Source organism: Muntiacus reevesi, chromosome 18 (genome assembly GCF_963930625.1).
Source record: "Muntiacus reevesi chromosome 18, mMunRee1.1, whole genome shotgun sequence".
Taxonomy (NCBI): Eukaryota; Metazoa; Chordata; class Mammalia; order Artiodactyla; family Cervidae; genus Muntiacus; species Muntiacus reevesi.
In genome coordinates this window covers 7,441,004-7,465,947 of record NC_089266.1, presented here as the reverse complement: position 1 = coordinate 7,465,947, position 24,944 = coordinate 7,441,004, and the positions used below count along the sequence as shown (strand labels likewise).

At 45.6% G+C, this 24,944-nt stretch overlaps 1 protein-coding gene across 1 annotated transcript; it reads left to right on the top strand.

Moving 5' to 3' along the window:
• The first annotated feature begins 774 nt into the window (after positions 1–774).
• SRP68 (signal recognition particle 68) lies at positions 775–24,826 on the top strand. The gene is made up of 16 exons (XM_065909706.1): positions 775–983; positions 2,545–2,611; positions 4,627–4,740; positions 7,684–7,879; positions 8,475–8,557; positions 8,805–8,914; positions 9,260–9,342; positions 9,641–9,781; positions 16,473–16,571; positions 17,501–17,565; positions 19,724–19,880; positions 20,748–20,842; positions 21,313–21,442; positions 23,053–23,128; positions 23,567–23,619; positions 24,033–24,826. Exons 1-16 carry the CDS (start codon positions 809–811, stop codon positions 24,258–24,260), a joined length of 1,872 nt encoding a protein of 623 aa, XP_065765778.1. The 5' UTR covers positions 775–808; the 3' UTR covers positions 24,261–24,826.
• Positions 24,827–24,944: the final 118 nt, after the last annotated feature.

Sequence of the window (24,944 nt, the reverse complement as noted above, 5' to 3'; positions counted from 1 at the left end):
TCAGGCAGATCCCCTGGAGAAGGGAACCGCTACCCACACTCCACTCCCGTATTCTGGGCTGGAGAATTCTATGGACAGAGGAGATTGGCGGGCTACAGTCCATAGGGTCACCAAGAGCCGGACACGACTGTGCCACTTTCACACATTCACAGATGAGGGAAGAAAGGTTTGGAGAGAGACTCGGCTATTTGCCCAACATCTCCCAGTCGTGACGACAGAGCCAGAATTAGAGCTCGCAGTGCCATATTGCAGAGCAAAGGTTCACAGTCTTCCACACTTCAACACTTCTCTTTGCTCAGACTGCTCAAGCGCGCCCCAAAGTCCAAAGAAGGGCACAGATCCCCACGCAGCTGAGAGTTCCTGCATTACGGCAGGCTCCAGAGGACGGCGCAGACAGAGGCTGTCCCCTCCCAGGCGGGGTGTTTCCTTCCTTAGGGTGGGAATCCCATCTCCCAGGTTCCCAGAGAGGAAGACACTCCGGGAAGCAAAGGTCTTATCCAACGGGGTCTCCCGTGCAGGGATGCAGGAGGTGGGGGCGGGGGGAGCATCTCAGGGCCCTCCATCCAAGAAAGGCTGCCTCCAGGAGACCTTAACAGCTACAGCGTCCTCGCGCCTCCAGGGCCCCCAGTCGTAACCCCGCCACCGCTGCAGATTCAGAATCGGCGTCAGCAAGTGGCCGTTGCCTGCGGGCAGAGCCGTCGGCGGCGGAGTCCGCCGCTATCCCGTCAGCCAGTCCGAGCCGGCCGGGCTCTCCACCCGCGTCGTCTCGCCTCCTCTATCCCGTCCTGCTCTGCGGCGCAGGGGCAAGATGGCTGCTGAGAAGCAGGTTCCCGGAGGTGGCGGCGGAGGCGGCAGTAGCGGCGGGGGCAGCAGCGGTAGCGGTGGTGGACGCAGCGCCGGTGGAGAGGAAAATAAGGAAAACGAGCGGCCTTCGGCTGGCTCGAAGGCACACAAAGAATTCGGGGATAGCCTGAGTTTGGAGAGTATCCTACAGTAGTCGGGCCTAACTCGGCAATGACTACGTGTCGATCTGGCGCGCGGGAGAGGCGGCGGGTCCGGCGCATCCTGGGCAGGAGAGGCCGAGGGCTGCACTTCTTGTCGCCCCTACTTTTGGGCACTTAACAGTTGCAGGGTCTGCTCTTCGACTGGCTTTTCTTCGCATCTCCTCTGCCCTCCGCGCTGGGGAACGTTTTCTTTCAGGCGGCACCAGAAAATGGGGCAGTTTTCGGCAGTTTCCCCGCAGTTGCCCAGTTTGGGGGGCTAGTGGTGGGGCTGACACTGACCACTCTGATGAACTTGGCACCTGGGGCCGCTGAAGTGGGGAGAAGGAAACTGCAGTCTCGACGTTTTGGCTTGATAGTTCTGTCTGACAGCCGTCGGAGAGTGCATAGTAAAAGTACAGTTTGATGCTCTGCAAGTGGAGGCGAAGGTTGACTGTTCCAAGGAAAAAGCTTATTGCCCATTTTGAATATAAATCATCGAAGATTGTTAAGGTTACTTGTGTAGTTCTCTTAATATGTCTCGTAGGCATTTTGTCTTGTCGAGAGTCATTCAGATGAGCTGTTGAGGAATCCGTTTCTAGTTTTCATCAGAGTGTATCACAGTTGAGTGTTTATGATATTAGTTTGTGGCTTTTTGAAATGAAAACGTAGGCGAATTTCTGAAATAGTATGTTTAGCTTGACTTTTTAACATACTAAAGTTTTTCAGCAGATTGAAGTTTTTCTTTTTGAACTGGTGATATCCTTCCAAATGGATGTTAGAATGCTCTGATTTTACTATAGATCTTGTACATGCTGGTCTCTTTTTAGTTGTTGAAATAGCCCTTTCATTGTTCAGTGTTTTAAAATATACCTATAAAGAAGCATTGAGGAAACTTTAAAAGAAAACTAAAATGGTAGGCAAAGGTCATCGGACTTCCCAAAGTTTGGGACAGAATCTTAAAATATTTTAAAATTCTTAGGAGAATTTGGTCAATGCTTTTTCTCTTAAAAGAAAAACTGCTATTTTAATGCAAACTGTGGCCTGCTGTGGGTGGCATGTGCTCACCTTAGGCGCAGACAGCATCACAGCTGTTAAGCAAAGTCAGGTTTGGCCGCCGTAGAAGATTACGCAAATAGAGTAGTAGTGCTCATCATTTATAACCTGAATCTGCTTAAATGAGTAAAAACACTAGGCCCAGGTGCAAATCACTGGGAACCACCCCGAATGTAGTCAGCATTTACCAGTAGAATCCAGCAGCTTTATATTTAAGCTGTTGGGTCTCATTAATCCTCAATGACTAAGGATGCCCTCCTTTTTTAGTTTGAAGTAGTAAATGAAAGTTCAGGCTATCAGGTTTTTTACATGCTTAGCCCTGTCCTCTGACAAGGCAGCTATTGAAAATGGTCGCTAGAGATTTCACTAGTTAATGTACTAAGCATTTTAGAAATGTTTAATGAGCTGTGATTTGATATAAATATAGATCACTGGTACTAATATGGATGAATGTTTTGGATTACTTGGATTCTTGGCACTGTAAGCTTTTCCTTAATCTGGATTCTAGTTCTTCAGATTATAAAGGAATCCCAGCAGCAGCACGGTTTACGGCATGGGGACTTTCAGAGGTACAGGTTAGTATCGCTTGCAAGGTGTATAGACATCTCTGGCTTTTTCAAACTTGGTTTGCCTTTGTTACTACCCTCCCTACTGTGCCTTACCAGAAAGTATACCTGGAAAGTCTAATTCTTAACTTATATCAAATCCTCAAAAAGTTACTTGATTTTCAAACTTAAAAAGAGCTAATCTTTTTATCCATTTTGCCTTAAGATGTTGCAGATACATGGAAGCTTCAGGCGAAAATAACAAGGAATTATGGTGATCTTTTTTTTTTTTTTTTTTTTTAATATAGCCATGTTACAGAATCTGGGTTATATCCCAGCTCTTGGCATTTGCTGTTCTGATTCCTGTCCTTGTAGTTTTGCTTTTTCTGGAACATGGCCTTTCGTGTCCAGATTCTCTCACCTAACATATTGCTCGGTGGTATTCCATTGCAGGGGTGAACCATAATCTGCTTTTATCCCCCAGTTGAATGGCTGTTGGGACTCCAATTTTGGTTTTTCTTTTTTCCTAGTTATTATTAATCTTTTTAATGTTGGATTTTCAATTAGATTTGTTGGTAGTAAAATATAACATAAAAATGACTTTGTGTACATTTTAGTCTATATTTCTGTCTTTCAGTACATCAGTATATTTGTGTATGTGTGCCTACTAAATAGTATTTTTGTTCTTCTAGTCTTTTCCTACACGTTTTTCCCATAAGTTTGCTCACATTGTGTATACAACTTTGTATCCTACTCTTTTGCCGAACATTATGTATTAAGTATTTCTCCATGCTTGTAAAAATGTTCTATACATGTGATTCTTATTAGTTGTGTTATAACCTGATATATATCTATATCAACTATATAGACATACCATAGTTAATTTACCTGTTCCCCTGAGTTGGTTATTTATATGGTAGCCAGTTTTGTAGGCTTAAAAATTCTGTTCCCTTGAATCTCTGATCATTCCTCTGATTATTTCTTTAGTGTAAAAGTAGACTGTCAGTGCAGGAAGAATGAACATTTTTAAGGATCTTGATAAATGGATTGCCAGAAAATTTTTACCAATTTACATTTCTAGCCATAATGTGTGTGTTCCATTTGATTTTTATGTAAAAGGGTAAGTGATAATTAAAACATGATTATGAATTAGAAAAAAGACCTATAGTTCATAGATTCAGTCATACTTTTTTTTTTAGTAACCTGTTCCTTGGTAGCTTTAAGACTGAGATGTTGAAGTTACCGTTTAAAATCATTTTATATTGTAAATTTTATGCTGTTTTGAGTAAGAGTGGTAAAATTTTGCATGTATTTTTACACTAGCTTAGTCAAGATACTTTTATTGCACATATATATGTTAGGCACGGTGCCAAGACACTGGGAGAGATTTGAAAATAAAGTCATCTTTGTACTCAAGGAGTTTATATTAGTGAGAGATGTAAGAACATGATTATAATATTCGCAAACTATAGTAGAAGTAAGAATTAAAAACTGCATGAGCACAGAGAGAGAGGCTTGGCATAAGAGGTGATGTTTATCGTATTTCTTGGTGATATCCTCGTTCACCTCATTTTTCTTCAGATACGCTTGTAGTTCCTTTCTCCATGTCTTCCTTGTCATCACAATCTCTGTCAGGATGCCGCTTCTTCCCTTTCACGTCCATCAGAATCCTACTCATTCTTTCAAAGCCCACCATAAGTCCACGCCAGGGAAGGGGGTTAACAAGAATGGAAAGGTTACTCGTGTCACTTTCAATGTACCATTTGCCTTGTTTTTTTGGTTGCCATTTTATCTTCATGATTCTCTCCAACTTGAGTGTGGTTCTTTGAGAATGGGTACCATGTCCTCTGTCTCTTCGTGTTTTCTGTAATACCAGTCATACTGCCTTGCATGTTTCCATTCGGTAAACATTTGCAAGAGGGTGGTGGTATCTATAGCAACCATAAATAGAATATCCCAAACTTTTGACCTTGCCTTATTATAGAACTTACTGTTGAAAGTACTGTCAGCTTAGCTGAATGGTTTTTGGTTGTGGTTTTTTACAGGGGCTACTGTTCACGTAGACAAAGACGTCTTCGGAAAACACTCAATTTTAAGATGGGGAACAGACACAAATTCACAGGGAAAAAAGTAACTGAAGATCTTCTGACTGATAACAGGTATTGACTGCTCAGTGCTGAGTACATCTTGTTAATGCATTTATTGAACAATTACAGTGTGACAGATGTCGTGCCACACACTTGAGTTATTTCATGTGGTTTTTGTAGCAGCTCTGAGGAATAGGCATCTTTACTGCTCCTCCATTATGAGGAAACTGGGATTTCCCTGGCGGTCCAGTGGTTAAGACCCTGCACTCCCAATGCAGGGGATACAGGTTCAATCCCTGGTCAGGAAATAGGGATCCCACATGCTGCACAGCAAGGCCCAAAAACCAAAACAAACAGAAAGCAGGCTCAGAGAGACTCTGCAACTTGTTCAGAAATAACTGTGATGGAATGGTAAATGTGGAAGTCAGTGATTAGACTAATAACCTAATTGGTTATTAGGTAAGGTTTCCGGAATGCAAATTTCAGTGTCTGTTCAGTTCCGTTCAGTTGCTCAGTCGTGTCCGACTCTCTGCAACTCCATGGACTGGAGCACGCCAGGCCTCCCTGTTCATCACAAACTCCCGGAGTTTACTCGAACACATGTCCATCGAGTCGACGATGCCATCCAGCCATCTCATCCTCTGTTGTCCCCTTCTCCTCCTGCCCCCAATCCCTCCCAGCATCAGGGTCTTTTCCAGTGAGTCAACTCTTCGCATGAGGTGGCCAAAGTATTGAAGTTTCAGCTTCAGCATCAGTCTTTTCAATGAATATTCGGGACTGATTTCCTTTAGGATGGACTGGTTGGATCTCCTTGCAGTCCAAGGGACTCTCAAGAGTCTTCTCCAACACCACAGTTCAAAAGCATCAATCCTTCGGCACTCAGCTTTCTTCACAGTCCAACTCTCACATCCGTACATGACCACTGGAAAAACTATAGCCTTGACTAGACGGACTTTTGTTGGCAAAGTGATGTCTGCTTTTTAAGATGCTATCTAGGTTGGTCATAACTTTCCTTCCAAGGAGTAAGCGTCTTTTAATTTCATGGCTGCAGTCACCATCTGCAGTGATTTTGGAGCCCCCAAAAATAAAGTCTGACACTGTTTCCACTGTTTCCCCATCTATTTGCCATGATGTAATGGGACTGGATGCCATGATCTTAGTTTTCTGAATGTTGAGCTTTAAGCCAACTTTTTCACTCTCATCTTTCACTTTCATCAAGAGGCTCTTTAGTTCTTCACTTTCTGCCATAAGAGTGGTGTCATCTGCATATCTGAGGTTATTGATATTTCTCCCAGCAATCTTGATTCCAACTTGTGCTTCCTCCAGCCCAGCATTTCTCATGATGTACTCTGCATATAAGTTAAATAAGCAGGGTAACAGTGTACAACCTTGATGTACTCCTTTCCCGATTTGGAACCAGTCTGTTGTTCCATATTCAGTTCTAACTGTTGCTTCCTGACCTGCGTACAGATTTCTCAAGAGGCAGGTCAGGTGATCTGGTATTCCCATCTTTTTCAGAATTTTCCATAGTTTATTGTGATCCACACAGTCAAAGGCTTTGGCGTAGTCAATAAAGCAGAAATAGATGTTTTTCTGAAACTCTCTTGCTTCTTCGATGATCCAGCGGATGTTGGCAATTTGATCTCTGGTCCTCTGCCTTTTCTAAAACCAGCTTGAACATCTGGAAGTTCACGGTTCACATACTGTTGAAGCCTGGCTTGGAGAATTTTGAGCATTACTTTACTAGCATGTGAGATGAGTGCAACTGTGCAGTAGTTTGAGCATTCTTCGGGATTGCCTTTCTTAGGGATTGGAATGAAAACTGACCTTTTCCAGTCCTGTGGCCTTAAATCTGTATATCTCAAGTGAAATCTGGCCATGTGTAAATTACTACAAGAGTTTTGTATTTCATTGCTGAATGTATACATGGTTGTTAGCATGACAGGATTACCCTATCAAGCAATATGTATGAATAGTCTGTGGGTCAGTTTCTCAGACTTACTTATTTGGCTGCACCAGGTATTAGTTGCGGCATGCAGGATCTGCTTCCCTGATAAGGGATGGAACCTGGGCCCCCTGCATTGGGAGTGTGAAGTCTTAACCATTGTACCACCAGGGACGTCCCTCTATGTCTGTATTTAAACCAAGAGCTCAAAAACAAGAGATGCCAACTTCACCTTTTAAAAGTAAGATCATTTACATATGTGTAACTCAGCCATAAAGAGGAGTGAAATCTTGCCATTTGCCACAACACAGATGAACTTGGAGAGTATCATGTTAAGTGAAGTTAGAATACCGTGCATTCTCAAGTCAATGTGGAATCTAAAAAACAACTGAACAAATAAAACAGACTCAGAGAACAAGTTGGTGGTTGCCAGAGGCCAGGGAAGTAGGAAGGAGTCGGTAAAATAGGGGAAGGGGATTAAGAGGTAAAAACTTCCAGTCATGAAATAAATGATTCATCAGGATGTAATGCACAACATAGGGAATATAGTCAGTAATACCTCATACCCTGCACCTGAAACTAATGCAGAATTTTAAGTCAGTTATACTTCAGTAAGGACTTTCCAGGTGGCGCAGGGGTAAAGAATCTGCCTGCAATGCAGGAGATGTAGGTTCGATCCTTATGTCAGGAAGATCCCCTGGGGAAGGGAACGGCTACCCACTCCAGTATTCTCATGGAAAATCTCATGGACAGAGGAACCTGGCGGGCTACAGTCGATGGGGTCACAAAGAGTCAAACACAACTGAGCGACTAACAGCAAGTCTGGGTTTGCCAAGTTTGAGGTGGTAGCAGGTTTTTCCATGAGGTGTGCCTGGTAGGTGGTTAGAGACCTCCTGGAGGTGCTGATTTGGGAACCATGGTTGATACTGTGAGAAGAGCAGCTCCGAGGAGGAAAGCAGAGGAGGGCCTAGGGAAAAGTTGAGAGACCGAAGATTGTTCCTCAGACGATATCTTGAGTCTGGTGCTCCTGGCCTTTGCTGTTCAGTCAGCCTGTTCTGTCTCTGATTTAGATACTTGCTTCTGGTTCTGATGGATGCTGAGAGAGCCTGGAGCTATGCTATGCAGCTCAAGCAGGAAGCCAACACTGAGCCCCGAAAACGGTTCCACTTGTTGTCACGCCTACGCAAAGCTGTGAAGCATGCCGAGGAGTTGGAACGCCTGTGTGAGAGCAATCGTGTGGATGCCAAGACCAAGCTGGAGGCTCAGGTTAGTGTCGTAGCATCAGCTTTGCTTTATTGTGGAGATTAGAGATGTGACTTTAAAAATAATACAGTTAAACAGAACAGAGTCTCTTCCGTTGTATGTTGGTAATCAGGGGAGGAAAAAACCTAATCTTGCTTTTAAACGGTGAAGTTGGCTCTTGTTTTTGTTTTTGCGCTCCTGGATTTTAAGAATTAACTCTAACTTTTAAGAAAGCCCTTGCTTCTTTTGATGTGTATGTGAAAGACTTGTATCTGGGACATTCACAAAGTAAGAATTTTATTCTTAATGAGTATTTGGAAAGGAATGGAAGAGATTTCAAGTTTACATTCAATTTTTGATGCTAATGGTATAGCCCAGAAGTGGGTTGTTAAGTAAAATAAAGAGAGCAAATTTTCTTTATTTTGAAATTCTCTCCTGGGAAGTAAATGAATCATAAATTACCCATGGGTCACATTTTATTAGTGAGACACAATTTTTGATTTTTTTAGAATCAACCTGAATATCTATTCTTGATATCAGAGTTTGAAGCGAGTAGAGGTTGGGCTGTACCCCGGTTCCTGGGCATTGAAGCAGTGTCTCTTTTCCCGTCACCTCACAGGCTTACACGGCTTACCTCTCAGGAATGCTGCGGTTCGAGCATCAAGAGTGGAAAGCCGCCATTGAGGCTTTTAATAAATGCAAGTATGTCCTCTTGCCCAAAGGCTGTGGCCAGTTTTGATAATAGTCACATGCAAGCTGCAAATCAGCCAATGATTGCTTCTGTGAAAGTTATTGCAGTTTCTTTCTTTTTGCCTTCTCTTGAGAAATGTGGATTGTTCTCTTTCAGCCTCAGAATTTGCCAGTAATTCTGGTAGTTGATCTGTGTTCCTTGTGAGTTTATTTTCTTAAAGCGAGGCCGCCGTGACCCGTGATGTTCCTTGCCTGGCAGGACCATCTACGAGAAGCTGGCCAGCGCCTTCACAGAAGAGCAGGCTGTGCTGTACAACCAGCGGGTGGAGGAGATCTCGCCCAACATCCGCTACTGCGCCTACAACATCGGTGAGCGGAGCTGTGCGGGGCGGGGGGGGCGACAGGCGGCCTGCGGAACCTGGGGACGGCTCTAACTGTCCTCCCTCTCCCCCGCATCCATCTTTGGTGTGGGTTTGCGTTGGTGAAAAAAGCACAGTTACTGGAGTCAGCTCTGCTCGACGTCCAGAAGGCAGTTCCCTAGCTTCAGTTTTGGCCCCGCCGCATCTGTGCTCACCCAGAGCCTTGTGAAAGGACTTAGGATTCATTGAAACGTGCTGGTGATGGGGAGGAGCTTGGAGTTGAATCTGAGAGTTCTTGAGGAAACAACCAAGACCCTTGAGGATTTTCCACTCAGTCTCTCTCTCTCTTTCTCAGGGGACCAGTCAGCTATCAATGAACTCATGCAGATGAGATTGAGGTCTGGGGGCACTGAGGGTCTCCTGGCTGAAAAATTGGAGGTAATCTAGTGTGCACATTCTGTGAAAGGTCTTCAGTTTGAAAAAAGTCCAGTAAAAGAAGTAACACATAATCCCCTCATCCAGGGATGATTGCTATTAATATATGCATATTTATATCTGTATTTTTAATGAAAACTTTCTGTCACTTTTTTTTTTTTTGCCGTGTCTTGTGGGATCTTAGTTCCCCCGCCCAGGGATGTGTAATATGTTAGTTACAGGGAGAGAAGTTCCCAGTGAACTTCACCTTGATCACTCACATCCACAGTTGAAGCTTTAACATTTTATATCTGCTTTCTAGGCGTTGATCACTCAGACTCGAGCCAAGCAGGCAGCCACCATGAGTGAAGTGGAATGGAGGGGCAGGACGGTGCCCGTGAAGATCGACAGAGTGAGGATCTTTTTACTGGGTCTGGCCGACAACGAGGCCGCCATCGTCCAGGTACGCAGCCGGGCCCTGTTCTGTTCTCCCGTGTGTCTCCAGGTTGTCCTTGTGTGTTAAGGTGTGATACTTTGTTGCTGCTTAGGATTTGGGTGACTCTCTCAAGATGCATGCTCTTGAATAGAATTCTTTTGAAAGCTGAGGAGTTTTTCTGTGTAGAGGCCAAAGAAATTGACAGTGACACTCTTCAGTGAAAATGGGAGCAGTGACGGGCTGCTTCAGGTCAGGGTGACATTTGGCCCAGCAGGCGGTGCAGCAGCATGGTGTTATGTCTTGTGTCTCTCTGACCTCTCATCCTCTCCTTCCAGGCCTGAAGGGTCACCTCTTGTCCCTGGGTCCTTTAAAGACTGCCTGGCTAAACCCGATCAGCTTGTTTTACGTGTGGTATTTATGCAGTGTTCATGCCGAGCCGTACTGCCCGATGCTCCTGCTGACATAATTATCACCTGATTGTGGGCGTGAACAACCAAATGAGTTCCCAAGAGAAGAGATTTTGGTGATCTTGGTTTGTATGGAGTAGACAGTGATAGGGGCGTTTTTTAGAGCTCCTTCTCTGTATTAGGCAAAGAACATCTGAAAAAGAGACCACACTACTCCCTGTGTCTCCAGCCTCATCAGGGACCAGTGGCATTTCACTGGACTTCACAGCAGGCTGCTGTCCCCAGAGGGATATGTGTGTGAGACACTTTGCTAGTTGTGCTGGTTGGTTGTGTTGAGCATCCAGGCCTTTCAGTGACTTGTTCCCAAGGGGCTCGTTTGGTTGGGGGCAGCTTTCAACAACTGAAGGATTTCTTTGTGCCTTTTGTCTGTATTGCATATGGCCCCTCACCTCCCCCTTTATTTGCTTACAGGACAGAAGATTAGAACAGTACCGGAAAGTTGAGTTTTCTTTCATCTAAAAGACTAAACTTTTTCTGAGAGCATTTCATTGGCACTTAACAGTAGAGGTCTCTCTTCTTGACTAGGGCTGATAACCATATAGATTATGCAAATGGGTTTTCTCTTTAAAGTGATAACATATTGGAAGGAGAAAACTGCCACAGTTCTGTGCCGGGCATTAGCGACAATGGGGTAGGAATTCTGGATAGAATGAGGGCGTCAGTGGGGACAAATAAAATAGAGACACCTTAGGAATGGGGCCACAGACATAGATCAGGTAAAGGACAGGACAAGTTAACATTTACTAAGTAACTTTAAAAGTTATTCATGCTTACCACTTATACAATATAAGTGTTTATAAGAGATCAACGTACAGTCTGACTTCACATATTAGCTGGTAGTCACTTGGACAGAGACACCACAGAGAAATGCAGGGAGGGTAATGATCCTCCTCTATGTCCTGGATACACTACTTTTTTTTTTTTTTTTTCTGGATACACTACTTAATGGTCTCACGTATTTCTCTCTTCCACCCTGTAAGGTGGGTGATACTCATTTTACAGATGGGAAAACTGTCGCCTGTCCATAACCATATGTCTGATAGAAGGGAGTGCGTGCATTTAAAACCGTGCCCTTTTGATTCCAAAGTTCATGTTCCTTGAAGTCTTCCATATAACCTTAGATTCATCAGGAAGGTTAGTAACAGGATCGTTTTACTTGGCTTTGGTGAAGAGCTAAATTTAATTTCACTTAATAGAAAAGCAGAGTCCTGGGCCCATGACTGAAAAAGCTGAATCTTAATAGAAAAAAGTAGTCCTTCAGAGGAGAATCCTCTTTAGAAGGTTACTGGGGGGAGGGGTTTCCCACGTGGGAGGAGAAGATACAGTCATGTTTTATCTGAATTTGTCTTTCCTTTGCTTTTTTTACAAATAGAGAATAATAATCTAAATGGGGAAGGTATTTTTGCTTTATTCATAAAGTAATTCAGTTTGGGATAAATTAGACCAGGTGAAAAACATTTCACAATTGCGCATGAAGCTGTTGCCTTTACAATTGAAGATCACTTCAATCGCATGGTGACTAGTTGAACTTTGTGCACATACTAAAACGATTACTCTCAAACTCGGGTTTTAGTGTAGGTGAAGGGCTGACTTCTGGACCTCCAGGTCATAGTCCCCCTTACAGAGCAGTTCAAAGAAATCCCCAGTGGTACAGTGCTCGGGAGTCTGCCTTGCAATTGCAGGGGATACCAGTTCAGTCTTTGGTCGGGGAACTGGGATCCCACACCCCGCAGAGCAACTGAGCTCGCACACCTAGAGACTGCTGTGCCAAAATGAGAGATCCCGCATGCCCCAACTAAAACCTGATGCAGCCAAATAAATAAATACTAAAAAAAAGTTCAAGATTGGCTAACATTTTGATCATATTGGCAAGAAAAAGCAGTGACATCATTCCAGCCTTGAATAGATGAAGATACTCATTGTCAGTCATCTCGTTGCAACTGCTGTTAGTTCTGTGTTCCCACCTCTCCTTCAGTGTGTGTGTTTATGTTGTTAAATATATTCTTTTTAAGTCCTTCTTTATACAGATAATGGCAGATGCCTTTTTTAGGGTGGGTGTCAGGGTTATACATACCTTGTAAAACAAGTTTGGAGATGTTCCCTCCTGTTTTCTGAAAGAGTATGTAACTTTTTGTTTTCTCCTTAAATGTTTGTTATAATTCACTAGTGATACTATTGGGCCTGGAGTTTTCTTTGTGGGAAGATTTTTATAATTTGTTTTTACTTGTTTTAAAAATATATATAATTCCTTTACGAGTTGGAGGGCTATTCAGATTTCCTGTTTCATCTTGTGTCAGTTTGGATTTTATTTTTTAAAGTAATGTATTGATTTAATGTAAATTGTTGGTTTTATTGACAGTTTATAATATTCTTTTATCATTTTAGTGTTCGTAGAATCTGTAGTGTTATCTTCTATTCACTGCCTGGTTAATGTGCTGGTTGAGGTGAATACAATTAATTGTGGTGTTTAAGGATCTTACAGTGAATTAGGATCACTTGAATATGCGAGACCTTTAAATAATTTGGTTGAGCAAACAAAATGTGTATTAATCCCAGGAATCCCATTAAGGTTTTAACCTTAAAAACAGTTACATGCCTATTATGCTGTATCACACATATACCAGGTCAAGCCAGTAAGAAAATTAAGTACGGTGTCAAATGAAGTTTGGTTACACCCTTAGGTTTCAGGTGTAGCTCTGTGGCTGATTATCCGTGAATTGAATTGAAATGAATGCTGGGTTATTAAGCATGGGAAAGACCCTTTGGCTATTCGGGGCTAATCTCCAGAAGAACTGCTTGCTCCTTGGTGCACTTGGCAGGTGATTTGCCAGTTCTCCACATTGTATCAAGTTTTCTGCCCAGGAGATGGGGCTTTTCATTGCAGTGTTTCCTAACCCTGCTGCTGTTGGTGTTTCCCACCCTCTGGGAACTCTGTTGGAGGAATCTGGTAGACCTCCACTTCTTGGTTGCTTTTAGAGGTTTTTGTGACCTTTAAATACTAAAACAACAGTTTACTGAAAAGCAAGAAGAAAGAAAGAATTCAAGGAGATAATACTAAACTGCAAAGACTGGAGCTGAGGCTTAATCAGCTGCCAAAATCCAGCTGCCACAGCCTTCTTTTCTTTTCTTTAGCCAAGCTTTAGGTCTGCACGTCTCTAATGTTGTCTTCCTCTCTCATTTGTTTTTATTTTGCTTTGTTAGTACTTGGTCACACCTGAATTGTCTTGGTGGTGATTTGAGGATGTCAGGTGGCTGGGTGGGGAGGGGGCAGGTTAGAAATGTCTCTAGGTTTGATGAGTCTTATCCTCAGGTTATGACTAACACTTTAATATTTGACTGGAAGGAGATCATATCTTCTTTTTGTTTAAAAAACAATTTTTTTTGTAGGTATTGAGAGAACTCTTTTATTGATTCAAGGATCTCTGGAGCAAGCCTGTTTTCTTTTTTTTTTTTAATGAATTTTTAACTTTAGAAATAGTTTCAGATTTACAGAAAAATTGCCAAGACCATACAGAGTTGTCATATACCCTGTAACCAAGTTTTTCTCCTATTATCAGCATCTCATGTTGGTATGGGACATTTGTCCCAACAAAACAATCTATTTTTACCTGAGGTTTGTGTCCTTCTTTACTCAATTTCTGTTTTTTCCTAGACCTCACTGCCGAGTGAGGCTGGGTTGCCATCCCCTTGGTTCTCCTACGGGTGTGGTGGAGAATGTGGTTGGACTCGTCTCTCAGTCACACCAAGTAGAGAAGTGAAAACAGTCCGGGAGCTCTGTCTGTAAGAGCCGGGGTTCTCACCTCAGGACACGTACAGCTGGTTTTCCTCAGCCTTGAGATGTGCCTTGGAGTGTGGAAGGGCACTTCTGAGAGTGTTTGACGTTTTATAAAAATCGATCTCAAGCTTGTTTATTAGGACTGAGTAGCGCGCTACTTCTGGGCTACGGGTTTCTCCCTGTCACGGGTACACCCAGGAAGGTCCAGGCCGCCCACAAATTCTCCTGCAGGGAGTTTGCCCGTGTGTGCAGGAGCAGGTTCTCGTTGGTTCGCTGGCAGACCTGAGCCATTTGCACGTGGGTTCTGAGGGAGCCCCCCTCTGCATAGACGTGGAGAGGTGTTTCTTGTTCCACTGTCTCTTCAGAATTATCTTTGCCTCCGAGATAGGTTTACAGAGTAAGAGTGTAAGTAGCAAAATGTGTTTCAGGCTTCCTCTGTGGACATTTTGCCCAGCCCAGGGAGAACCGTGAGAGCTTCTGCTCCAGAGATGAGCGGTCTCTGTCCCTGTGCAGTGTGGCTGCGTAAGAACAGCACAGCCGACTGACAGCCCCTGATCCGGATCGGCCTCTCCCTTCATTGTGGTTTAAGACCTTTGTGAGATTCCCAGGGGAAGCGGAGGGGAGACTTGCTGCTCTTCAGTACCTTGATGCAGAGGTTTCCTTATTCAGAGGGAGCGAAGGCAAAGGCAGTAAAGACGTACAGCGTTTCTGCATCGTATTCATTTTTTTTACTTGAGCCATTCCTTCCCTAGGAAAGGAGGCAGGTCCCACGTAGCTGATAAAAACCAGTTGGCTCTTTTCTTGTACTTAAACCCTCACTGCCCCAACTGCTGAACCCCACCAGTCTTCAAAGGGTGTTGGTGGCATGTTTGCTGGATTGCACGGTACCAGGCTGGTGCTGGAGTTCATCTTGCCTGCTCACGGCGCGGCTCTGGTTTGTGTGTGGCTGGTCCCGATCTGTTTTCATGTCTTATTCCAGTTGTTAGCTCTGCAGCTTCCCCGTTCCACAGGATTTGTACTTTGAAAAATTTGGCTAGTTTGATTAAATGAGTACGAGAGTCTTACTGACTTGAGATCCTTAACGGTGTCTCATGCGAAGGGTGTTTCTCCAGATCCAGGCTTTCTGGTACGGTAGCCACCTGAACACATATGGCTATTTAAATTGATTAAACTTCCGGGTGCTCAGCAGCCACCTGTATCTAATGACGCTACACTGGACCGTGCAGGGACACCACCGTCACAGAAAGTTCTAGTGGACAGCCCCGCTGTAGCCTGCAGTGTGTTAATGGTGTCTGGGTTTGCCTTTATAAATTTATAGAATAGCCATGCCCCTGATTTGTTCCTAAGTTACTGAACAACAAGAAAGTCAAGTAACTTATAAAAGTATGTTTGATTTATATTGGGTAATTTACAAGGAAGTTTTTTTTTTCCCCTCCCCACACTGGAAACTAGGGAAAACGTGAGAGTTCTTAAGAGAAGAAAAGGTTTTTCTGAAGGCCCCTCTCAACTATATCTTAAAGGAGTGGTCAGTACTTGGTTTTCTTTTGAGCTTTTCTGGAGGTCAGTTGAATGTCAAGAGATCAGATTGGATGTTAGTTTCTGTGGAAAGTCAAATATAATCATGGGATTGTTGATGTTCTAATGTTAGAGTGGGTCTGCCAGTAACACAAGTTCATCTCCTTTCTGCTTTTTGTCCATTCCCACCTGCTTAGTCAGATTCTTTAGAATGATAATGTGGTTTGGCAGGTATTCAGCTAGTGAATCACTTTTTGCCTTATCCCGGTTGGCTAGCAGAGGGGCAACACCCTGTGCTTTGCAGAGACTGTTATTAAATGCTTGTCAACTTCATCTGCCCTGAGATGTTCTCAGCATAGCCGTATGGAATAACTCCTATATGCAGGAGAACCTCATATGGCATTTAGGAGAGACATATATCTTTGGTTGGTTATTGACTAGTAATGTCACTCATCTAGTTGGGGCTTAGAAGAATTCCAGTATCTACAACCCTGTTGGGTTACATTTGCAAGGGAAAGAAACTTGTGCTGTGCTTCAGTGTGAGGTGGCAGTGCCCCAGATCTAGTCCATCAGGCTCCCCCGAGATGCCAGGTGCTGGTCCTGAGCACAGGTAGAGGCATTGAAGGAAAACTGGGAGGTCCTATGGTGGGGGAAAGAGGAAAGCCTCTGTTGGTTGACAGTTTAGATCCGTTGTATCAATGCTTTTTCAGTATGTTCACTTTACATCTATATATACCCACTTCTCATTTCTTTACAAATTAATGAATAAAACCGTAAGAGAAATTGTATATGATGAAGAATATTAACAGTTGAAATGATCTCTGATCCAGGCTGTTTTTTGGTTGGATGTGTGTATTCGTGTCTAATGGGAGGAATCAAAGCACTATCATGCCCTCCTCCCATCAGAATACCATGACTTACTCAAAAAGAAACTCTTTCACCACCTTCTGCCTTTGTTTAGGCTGAGAGTGAAGAAACCAAGGAGCGTCTGTTTGAATCCATGCTCAGTGAGTGTCGGGACGCCATCCAGGCCGTGCGGGAAGAGCTCAAGTCAGATCAGGTAGGACTCTCAGCTGAGCCCCCAGCTCTTGCTCTGAGCCGAGGTCCTCTTTGGTCTGTGTGTCGTATTCCCAGAGCAGGGACTCTCAGCTGCCGTTGTGTTTAGATGTGACAATTGGCTGACCAACAACAGAAGCCTCTGGGCTCCACCAGGTTGAGAAACTTTTCCCTCTGTCCTGCTTCTCATGGCTTCATGTTTTACCTGTTGAGCCTTTGGTCTCAAATCCATATCTCCAGGTGGATTTCTCCAGTGCTCCCTTTTTCTAATAATATCACTGATTCATTCAGGCATCTAGGCTGAAAACTTCAGAACCATTTTTGTCTTTCTTCCCTGTTGCCAAAAACTTTGCTTATTCTCCCTTTGTAATTTCTCTCTCCCTTTGTCCATTCCACCTGTCTCTAATGAACTTTCTCCTATTATGTCTGGACTCTTAGAGAAGTCTCCTGATTTTTCTATCCAGGCTAATTAGGAGATCCTTAACTTCACCACATCTGTAAGGTCTCCTACCATGTAAGGTCACATCTTCACAGGTTCCTCCCTTTAGGGGCCATTATTCAGTCAACCACAAAGGCAAGAGCTGATAGCACAAGGCATAGAGCTTGGGTCTAAGACACGGGTCCTAAAATGGAGCCATGGACTGTGGACTGTCTGCCTTAATGCTTTGAGTCTGAACACTGGACACAGTGGACTAGAGGCCTTACTGGCCATTACTCTGAATTCTCGTTCAAGTCTGGTTTTTCTTTGCCAGTGGAAACTGCGTGACCTTGTCGTTGCAGAAAAGCCCAGGAGTTCTCTGATATTTGAGGACCTCAACTTACTAGAGTCTGTGCCTGTGTCCCAGCGCACTTTGAGGTCCACACCATTGAATGAGGTGGTCAGAGCCAAGGACATAATCAGCCATTTTATCTCTACCTTTTCACTTTCTGCAGAAACAGAGAGATTATACCCTAGATGTGGAGTCGGGGAAGGTATCTAATCTTCAGTACCTGCACAGGTAAGAGATGTGACATTTTACTTTTTAACCTTGCATGATATATCATTGGAACAAAAGAGTATGCACAGTGTTTATGTACATTATAATTTATTGATACATATTAAAATGTGAATGCATCTGCACATTTTTGCATATGCAATTTGCACATGTATATTATTCTAATATCCATATAATTTCCCGTTTTTGTACAACAGAAGAACTGGAATGTAATCAGTAACTTTGAAGCTCCCTGTGTCCCCCCTTGTTGAGTACCCCCCCTCTTCTAGAGCTCACTGCTCCCCTTCTAGGAGCTCCAGGCTCCTAGAGTGACTCTCCTCTGTGTTCTGAATGTTTTACGTTGTCCACATGAAAGTTCAAGTTCAACTGAACTTTAATTCCATCTAGAGTTTATTTTTGAGTGCGGTAAGGATCCGTGTCACCTTTTTCCACGAGGGTGACGGATTGTTCCAGTGTGTGATTTATGACCAGTCTGTCCTTCCCCGCTGGTGTGTGGGCGGACATTCCACCCTCCTTGCGTGCTCGCTTTCTGGACTCTCTTCTGCTCTGCTGATTTATTTGTCTGTACTGACACCAGCGTAGTGATTTACTGTAACTTTATCATGGGTCTTGGGGTCTGGTCCACCCCCACCAGGTTTCTCAGGCACATCTTGACTGTGTTTCTCTCTTTGCTCTTTCATATGCATTTTCAAATCGCCTTGTCAAGTTTAAGTTTTTTAAGATAGGTCATTTTGTTTCACAGAAGAAAGGAGGAACAGTGACATTTTTGAAACTTACTGGGAGAAATAAAATTCCACTTCTCCTCAGGTGCTCTTTCCATGTGACCTTGAAATTCTTAATGTCTTAGTCACTGCTTACAACTTTTTAGTGAACCTGGCAATATTTTCAGTCATTCCCAACCGCCGCCCCCCCCCCATTTTAATAAAAACAAAACCAAAAAAACTCCTCTCCCTGCCTTAATCTCCGTTCTTAGAGAATTTGGTTTGATGTCACATTGACTGCCTTATGGTTCAGATGCACAGAGTATTAGCAGGAACAGCCCTTACTATCTCCCTTCTGTTTCAACAAGCCCATGAGAAAAACAAGGCTTTAGGAGGTTAGGGGATGCATTGGTAGTTAACGGCCACAAAGAGGCAAAGGCAGTTGTCAGCCTCCAGCCTTGAAAGACCGAGAGAGCTTCAGCGGGGCTCAGGACACTTACAAATTGTGAAGCCCCATTGCCCTGGGATCTCTCTTCCCGCCTCCACATGTAGCTGGTATAGGGATGGTGATCAGTTAGGACCAGACGCCAGCTTTGGGGTAGGTTAAAGTCAGGAATCCAGTAGTTCTTGTATTTTAATAAAGCCCTGGTATCTTAATAAAGATATATCTAGATTCCTGTTCCACTCGGAGAATAGCAGTTATTTGTTTTGAGAGTCTGATTTTTCTGCAGCGCTCTAGGAAGAGCTCATGACTTTCCCTCGTGCTTCTCAACTGCAGCCACTGTTGGGGGTTCCCTGGTGGCCCAATGGTTCGGACTCTGCAGTCTCAGCGAAGGGGGCACAGGTTCAGTCCATGGTCGGGAGCTCAGTTCCCACAAGCCTCTCGGCGTAGCAGGAAGAAGAAGGGGCCAGTTTTAATTCTTTAACAAACTCTTTGGTATTTACCTCCATGTCTCTAAATGGCATGTGTATGCTGCTACTTCTTGATTTTTGACTTTTAGCATTTATTACTGCTTTCTTCTACAGCCCTCTCACAAATTCTACTTCCGCTCTTCACCCTGACCCCTCTGGCCTTCCACCTGACTCCTACACAAGTGCTCTCATTTCCAATGCTATTTTATTTATTTAGTCCTTATTTCAGTAACTAGCTTGCTATCCATCTCTCGTCTTAAGGACCAGCAGTGTCCTCTGAAATTAGTAACTCTCGAAAGATACAGAAGATATAATTCAAATTAAAATCAAATTTTGTCATAAGGTCTCATATGGGTCCCCTGCAAGTTCGCCACGGAACAGCAGCCAGAGTCGAAGGCCCTTGAAGGTTGAGGCCCAGGTCTTGCACCCTGCCGTGGTCACCCCTCACCCCTGCAGCTCCCCAGGGCAGCCCAGCTTGTGGTCCAGTGCTCTTCCCAGCACATCTGCTTCCCTGAGCATCACCTGAGCTGACATATGGTCCATTCCAGCTACCTGACTTACATCAAGCTGTCAACAGCGATCAAGCGGAACGAGAACATGGCTAAAGGGCTGCAGAAGGCCCTGCTGCAGCAGCAGCCGGACGATGACAGCAAGCGCGCCCCTCGGCCCCAGGACCTGATCCGGCTCTATGACATCATTCTGCAGGTGACCCCGGAGGACTGGGAAAGCCTGTCCTGTGCGTGGGTTGCATACAAAATGACATGGCAAAAGGGTTGTGATAGTCAGGAGCTGTTGGTGACTCAGTGAAAGACAGAAGTTCTTGTTTTCATACCAGTTCAGCCATCCATGAGCCTGATATCCAGACATATTGATGTGTTTTGTTGTTGTTTAGACTCTTAGTCATGTCCGACTCTTTTGTGACCCCGTGGATTATAGCTCACCAGGCTCCTCTGTCCATCATGGACAGAATACTGGAGTGGGTTGCCATTCCCTTCTCCAGGGGATCTTCCCAGCCCAAGGATCGAGCCCATGTCCCCTGCATTGGCAGGTGGGCTCTTTACCACTGAGCCCCCAGGAAAGGCCGTGTGGATGTGTAGACACTCATAAGCCCCCGGTATTCCTTCACGGAGCACTTCCCTCTGCAGGCTGGTCGCCCACATGCCTTGAGTGTCCTGGGACCTGAGGCCATGCTGCCTCGGTTCCCTGGGAGCTCGTCAGTGAGGGAGTTTGAGACCCCTGCCCACAGTCAAGGTGTCTGTATAGGTGCCACACAAGTGGGCTATCTGACATGAGAGTTCAGAACCAGAGGGATCCCCTCCAGCCAAGAGAGTCCAGGGAGTCTCTGAAGAAGGTGAATCGTGACAGAGAGAAAGAGGCCACGTGGGCTTTCAGTGTCAGGAGGGTGGAGGTGATGCCAGATGTGGCTGCAGTCAAGTCACTCATGACAGACGTCCCCGTTATCTGAAGCCCAGGCTCGCTCTGTCTGCCCACGTCTGTTCTTCCAAACCTTCTGTCAAACACTCAGTGTGGGTCCCCCTCTTCATGAGTTTTCCTGTTACATCTGTTGTGCAGAATCTGGTGGAATTGCTCCAGCTTCCTGGCTTAGAGGAGGACAGAGCCTTCCAGAAAGAAATAGGCCTCAAAACTCTGGTCTTCAAGGCTTACAGGTAAGTTTCCCTGGGGTGGGCAGGGCTCCCCTCAACCGTTGGAAGGTTCTAGAAGCCTTGGGAGCATGTCCCTGGAAGGTTGGGTTTTGGTTTTTGAAAGACATGAGCAGAGATGAATGGTTATGACCTAGATGTGTGGGTAGTGTAGGTAGCATTTGCAACGTCCCTCCTTCCTACCTGTCTTCAGCTTCCTCCCTGTGCCTTTTGGGAATCACAGCTGTTTTGCAGAGTTAGCAGTGAGTAAAAGACAGTGGGTCAGCTTTGGACCTACACTGTCAGCTCCAATTTCAGGGAGGAGTCTGTGGGTTAGCCTGGCAAACTGGAACAGTGAGAATGGTGAAATCTCCCACCCCAGGGAGTGAGCCTGACGTTAAGAGACTTGACAGTTTATTTAGCCTAAACAGCAAGGAAAGCCTTGATCTTAGGTGATTGTTGCTTAAGAATACTGTGGCTCTTTCCTTCCCCATCAGGTGTTTCTTCATTGCTCAGTCCTACGTGCTGGTGAAGAAGTGGAGTGAAGCCCTTGTCCTATATGACAGGGTCCTGAAATACGCAGACGAAGTGAATTCCGACGCCGGAGCCTTCAAGAACAGTCTCAAGGTAAGCCAGTGGCCTCTCCTGTTTCTAAGCCCTGAGCAGTTGGCCGTGAGTCCGTGATGCCTTCTCAGGCAGGTCCTGCTTGGTCAGCCATGGGATGTGGTGAGCCCGAGTGCCCGGGAGCTGTGGGTGTAACTCATGGCAGCGTTCCAGGCCTGAAGAGGACTCGGGTACCAAGACAGCCTCCGCTCGGTGCACTGCCCCAAAGCACTGTTCTCAGGCTCGGCTCCCTGTTGGAACTGCTTCCAAGGTGGATGTCTGGCTCTAATTGGTGTGGGATGAGAATTGGGGTTTTTATTATATTTATTTACTTTTTTGCACTGGGGCTTTTTTAAGCCCGTCAATGATTCTACTCTGCAGCCAAGTAGAGAACCAGTTGGCTCTCCACGTGAGTGCATGGGGACCTCCAGCAGCAGCATTTGGGAGTTTGCTAGAAATGCAGATTCTCGGGCCAGGGCCCAGGTCTACCAAGTCTATTTTTTTTTTTTCCTACCAAGTCTAAAAGTGTATTTTACTTTAGCAAGACTGCCAGGTGATGGAGTATATGTCAAAGCTTACGTGCCGATCTGGTTTATTTTACTAATTTTTGAATGACAACTAGAGTTTTAAGCTTATGGACTGCTGTGAGGTTACAGAGACTCTTAAAGCACTGGCCCAGGGGACCCATGTATATTTTATAAGTAGAAACTATTTAGAAAAGCGGGGCTAAGGTTACTGTTACCAACATTACAGCCAGTGTGGGAGTGTCTGCCTGGAGTACCCTGGGCTCAGCAGTAGAGGGTTTCTTCCTTCAGAGTGCTTGTGGTTTTGCTGCAGCCACAAAGACTTGCCTAGGGCCCACCTCCTAATACAAAAGAAGGAAGCGAAATAGGAGTAGGTGGGAGGCGGGTGTGGGCAGTGGGAGGGGTGACCAGTGTGGCGGCAGCATCGGGTGGGGTGTTGTTGGAATGTGATGACAAACCAGTGTGGACGGTCTGTCTCCAGAGAGAAGTAAGAGGTGTTTCATGAAAGCCCATCTGCCCTAACATGCCGGGGTTTAGGTTAGGGGGAAACTAACAGGAAACAGGCGTGAGGGATGCGGCAGTATCCAGACCTGACCGAGATCATTCCAGATTCTGCCGAGTGAGAGGCTGAGGCAAGAGAAAGGCCGTGGTTAGGGGCTGAGGTCCTCGAGCTGGGGGCCGAGCTCTGGGTCCTGCCCCGCGGCCACTGGGGATGTGACTGGACATGTTCTTTGGCTTCTCTGTGCTTTGTCTTCTCACCTGTAAAATGCAGGTACAGACTGTCTCAGGATTATCATGAAGATGAAATTGACAGTTGTGAGGACTGCTTAGGGCAGTGCCTGGCACATAATGCATTTGCTGTATGATAAATATGTTAATGTTATCTTTGTCATTATTATTATTTCCAGGCAGTATTACTTAAGACATGGCATAGATTTCTGTCCTTGAAACAGGCTAGTTTCTATATATTGTTTTTTTTTAAATAGGGAAAATGTTCAAATTGCCTGAAATCCCTGAAAACACCAGTGGGGTTACTTAGCTCAGGTTAGTTTGGTGCACCTCTCTGGCCCGGCCTCGGCTCACGGGTCCACGTTTTCCTTGTTGTTACAGGACCTGCCGGATGTGCAGGAGCTCATCACACAAGTGAGGTCGGAGAAGTGCTCCCTGCAGGCAGCCGCGATCCTGGGTGAGCCACATGCCTCTTCCCCGCGGCCTGTGTCCCCAGACTCCCCTTCTCTGCTGCTCCTCTTCTCTCCCACCCCCTCCGCCACTGGCGTAAGACTGAAAGGGGTTGTTTCGGTTCATCTGTGAGATTTTAGTTTTTTCCTGCCATTTCCTCTGCCCCAGTGAGGCATCGGGTTATGTAGAAGAATCTAGAGGAGCCCTGGCGTGTGGTCCCCCTGCCTGTCCCAGGGAGCCGTGCTGGCTGCGCTGGGCTGAGCACGCTGGTTCTGGGTGTGTGGTCTGTTATCGGCACAACTTGTCTGTCTCGGGTTGAAGAGGGCTGACTCCCCGCAGACGGGCTGCCTTTACCCCCAGGGTTTAGAATCCAGGTGGGTGACAGGTATCATTCCAGTCTGTTGCATTAAGCCCATGTTCTCACTGAATCCTGTGAAACTTTCAGATGCAAATGATGCCCACCAAACGGAAACCTCCTCCCAAGTCAAGGACAACAAGGTAAGTCGGCTGTGGGTTTTGAGGAATAAAGAGGCTTTCGTGACTCCCAGGATTGTGTGCTCATCTGTAGAGCAGAGGGCCCTTCATTTCTCAGGGAACACCCTCCCTCCCGCTTCTTTTACTAAGGCCCTGAAAGCCCCCTGTGTGAGGTGTGTTAGGTGTCATGTGAATGGTCTCAAACAAAGTTAGGGACCTGCCCTGTGCTCTGACTAGGAGCTCTGGCTCTGCCACAGACATTGGGCAGGCTTGTAACACACTGCAGCCCACCACTGTCAGCCTCTCTAGATTTCAGTGACTCTCAGCTGTAAAGAAAGTGAGGACATAACCGCCCCTCACAGGAGGTTTGTGGGGATTGAATGTTCCGCCGATGGGCTGCGATTCACTCTGGGTTCCTGCTTTGGTTTGACTTCCAGCCCTTGGTTGAACGGTTTGAGACCTTTTGCCTGGACCCTTCTCTTGTCACAAAGCAAGCCAGCCTGGTGCACTTCCCGCCGGGATTCCAGCCCATCCCCTGCAAACCTTTGTTCTTTGACCTGGCCCTCAACCACGTGGCTTTCCCACCCCTTGAGGACAAGTTGGAGCAGAAGACCAAGAGTGGCCTCACCGGATACATCAAGGGCATCTTTGGATTCAGGAGCTAACCAGGCTCTTCCCTGGGGCAGGGGGCGAGTCTGGCTCTCAGTCTGTGTTGTGAGAAAGCCCAGCAGGTCCAGGCCCGCGTTGGCCCGGCGCAGGAGTACACCATCCTCACCTGCCTTCCCGTGTCTCGTGTGTTTGTACACTTCGCTCCCACCCCGTGTGCTAGGAGGACTCCCTGCTGTCCTTTGGTGAACGTGTGCAGGGTCCTGTGTCGTCCTCCCCGGGGGAGGGGCCCCTGCCTCCTGGTCTCCTCTGAGCCACGGTCAGTAATGGTTTCGTGGGGTCCACAGCCGGCACGGATGGGGGCTCGCATGCTTTGTCGTGTTTCTTCACTATCATGGATTTGAATGAACTCGCCCTTGCTGTGAGCACCCAGGAGCCCTTCAAGAGTTGGTCTGAGACGAGGAGACATTGGCAGCGTCACCCCAGGGTTACAGTCAGCCTTATTCCCCTCCACCTCCGAGCGAAAGTGAAGAAGTTTCAGAACAAGCAAAGAGCTCTATTTTTAGAAGAAATATGTTATCCTCAGAAATGATGAAAACAATCTTCTATTAAAAGGCAAAGATGCTGGCTGCTCTGCCCGTTCTTTACACTCCCTCTTTCCCGTCTGGCCCCGGCTCTCTCCTTGGGAGCCTTGTTGCAAAATCCTGTCTTGTCATGTGCTTCCTGACTTCCTGGCAGCATGG

Excerpts from the sequence above, each read along its gene's own strand:
- SRP68 (XM_065909706.1), top strand. The coding sequence starts at position 809 with ATGGCTGCTGAGAAGCAGGTTCCCGGAGGTGGCGGCGGAGGCGGCAGT. Across the intron at positions 984-2,544 it reads GGATAGCCTGAGTTTGGAGA|TTCTTCAGATTATAAAGGAA; the intron begins GTATCCTACAGT and ends TCTGGATTCTAG. Across the intron at positions 4,741-7,683 it reads GATCTTCTGACTGATAACAG|ATACTTGCTTCTGGTTCTGA; the intron begins GTATTGACTGCT and ends TCTCTGATTTAG.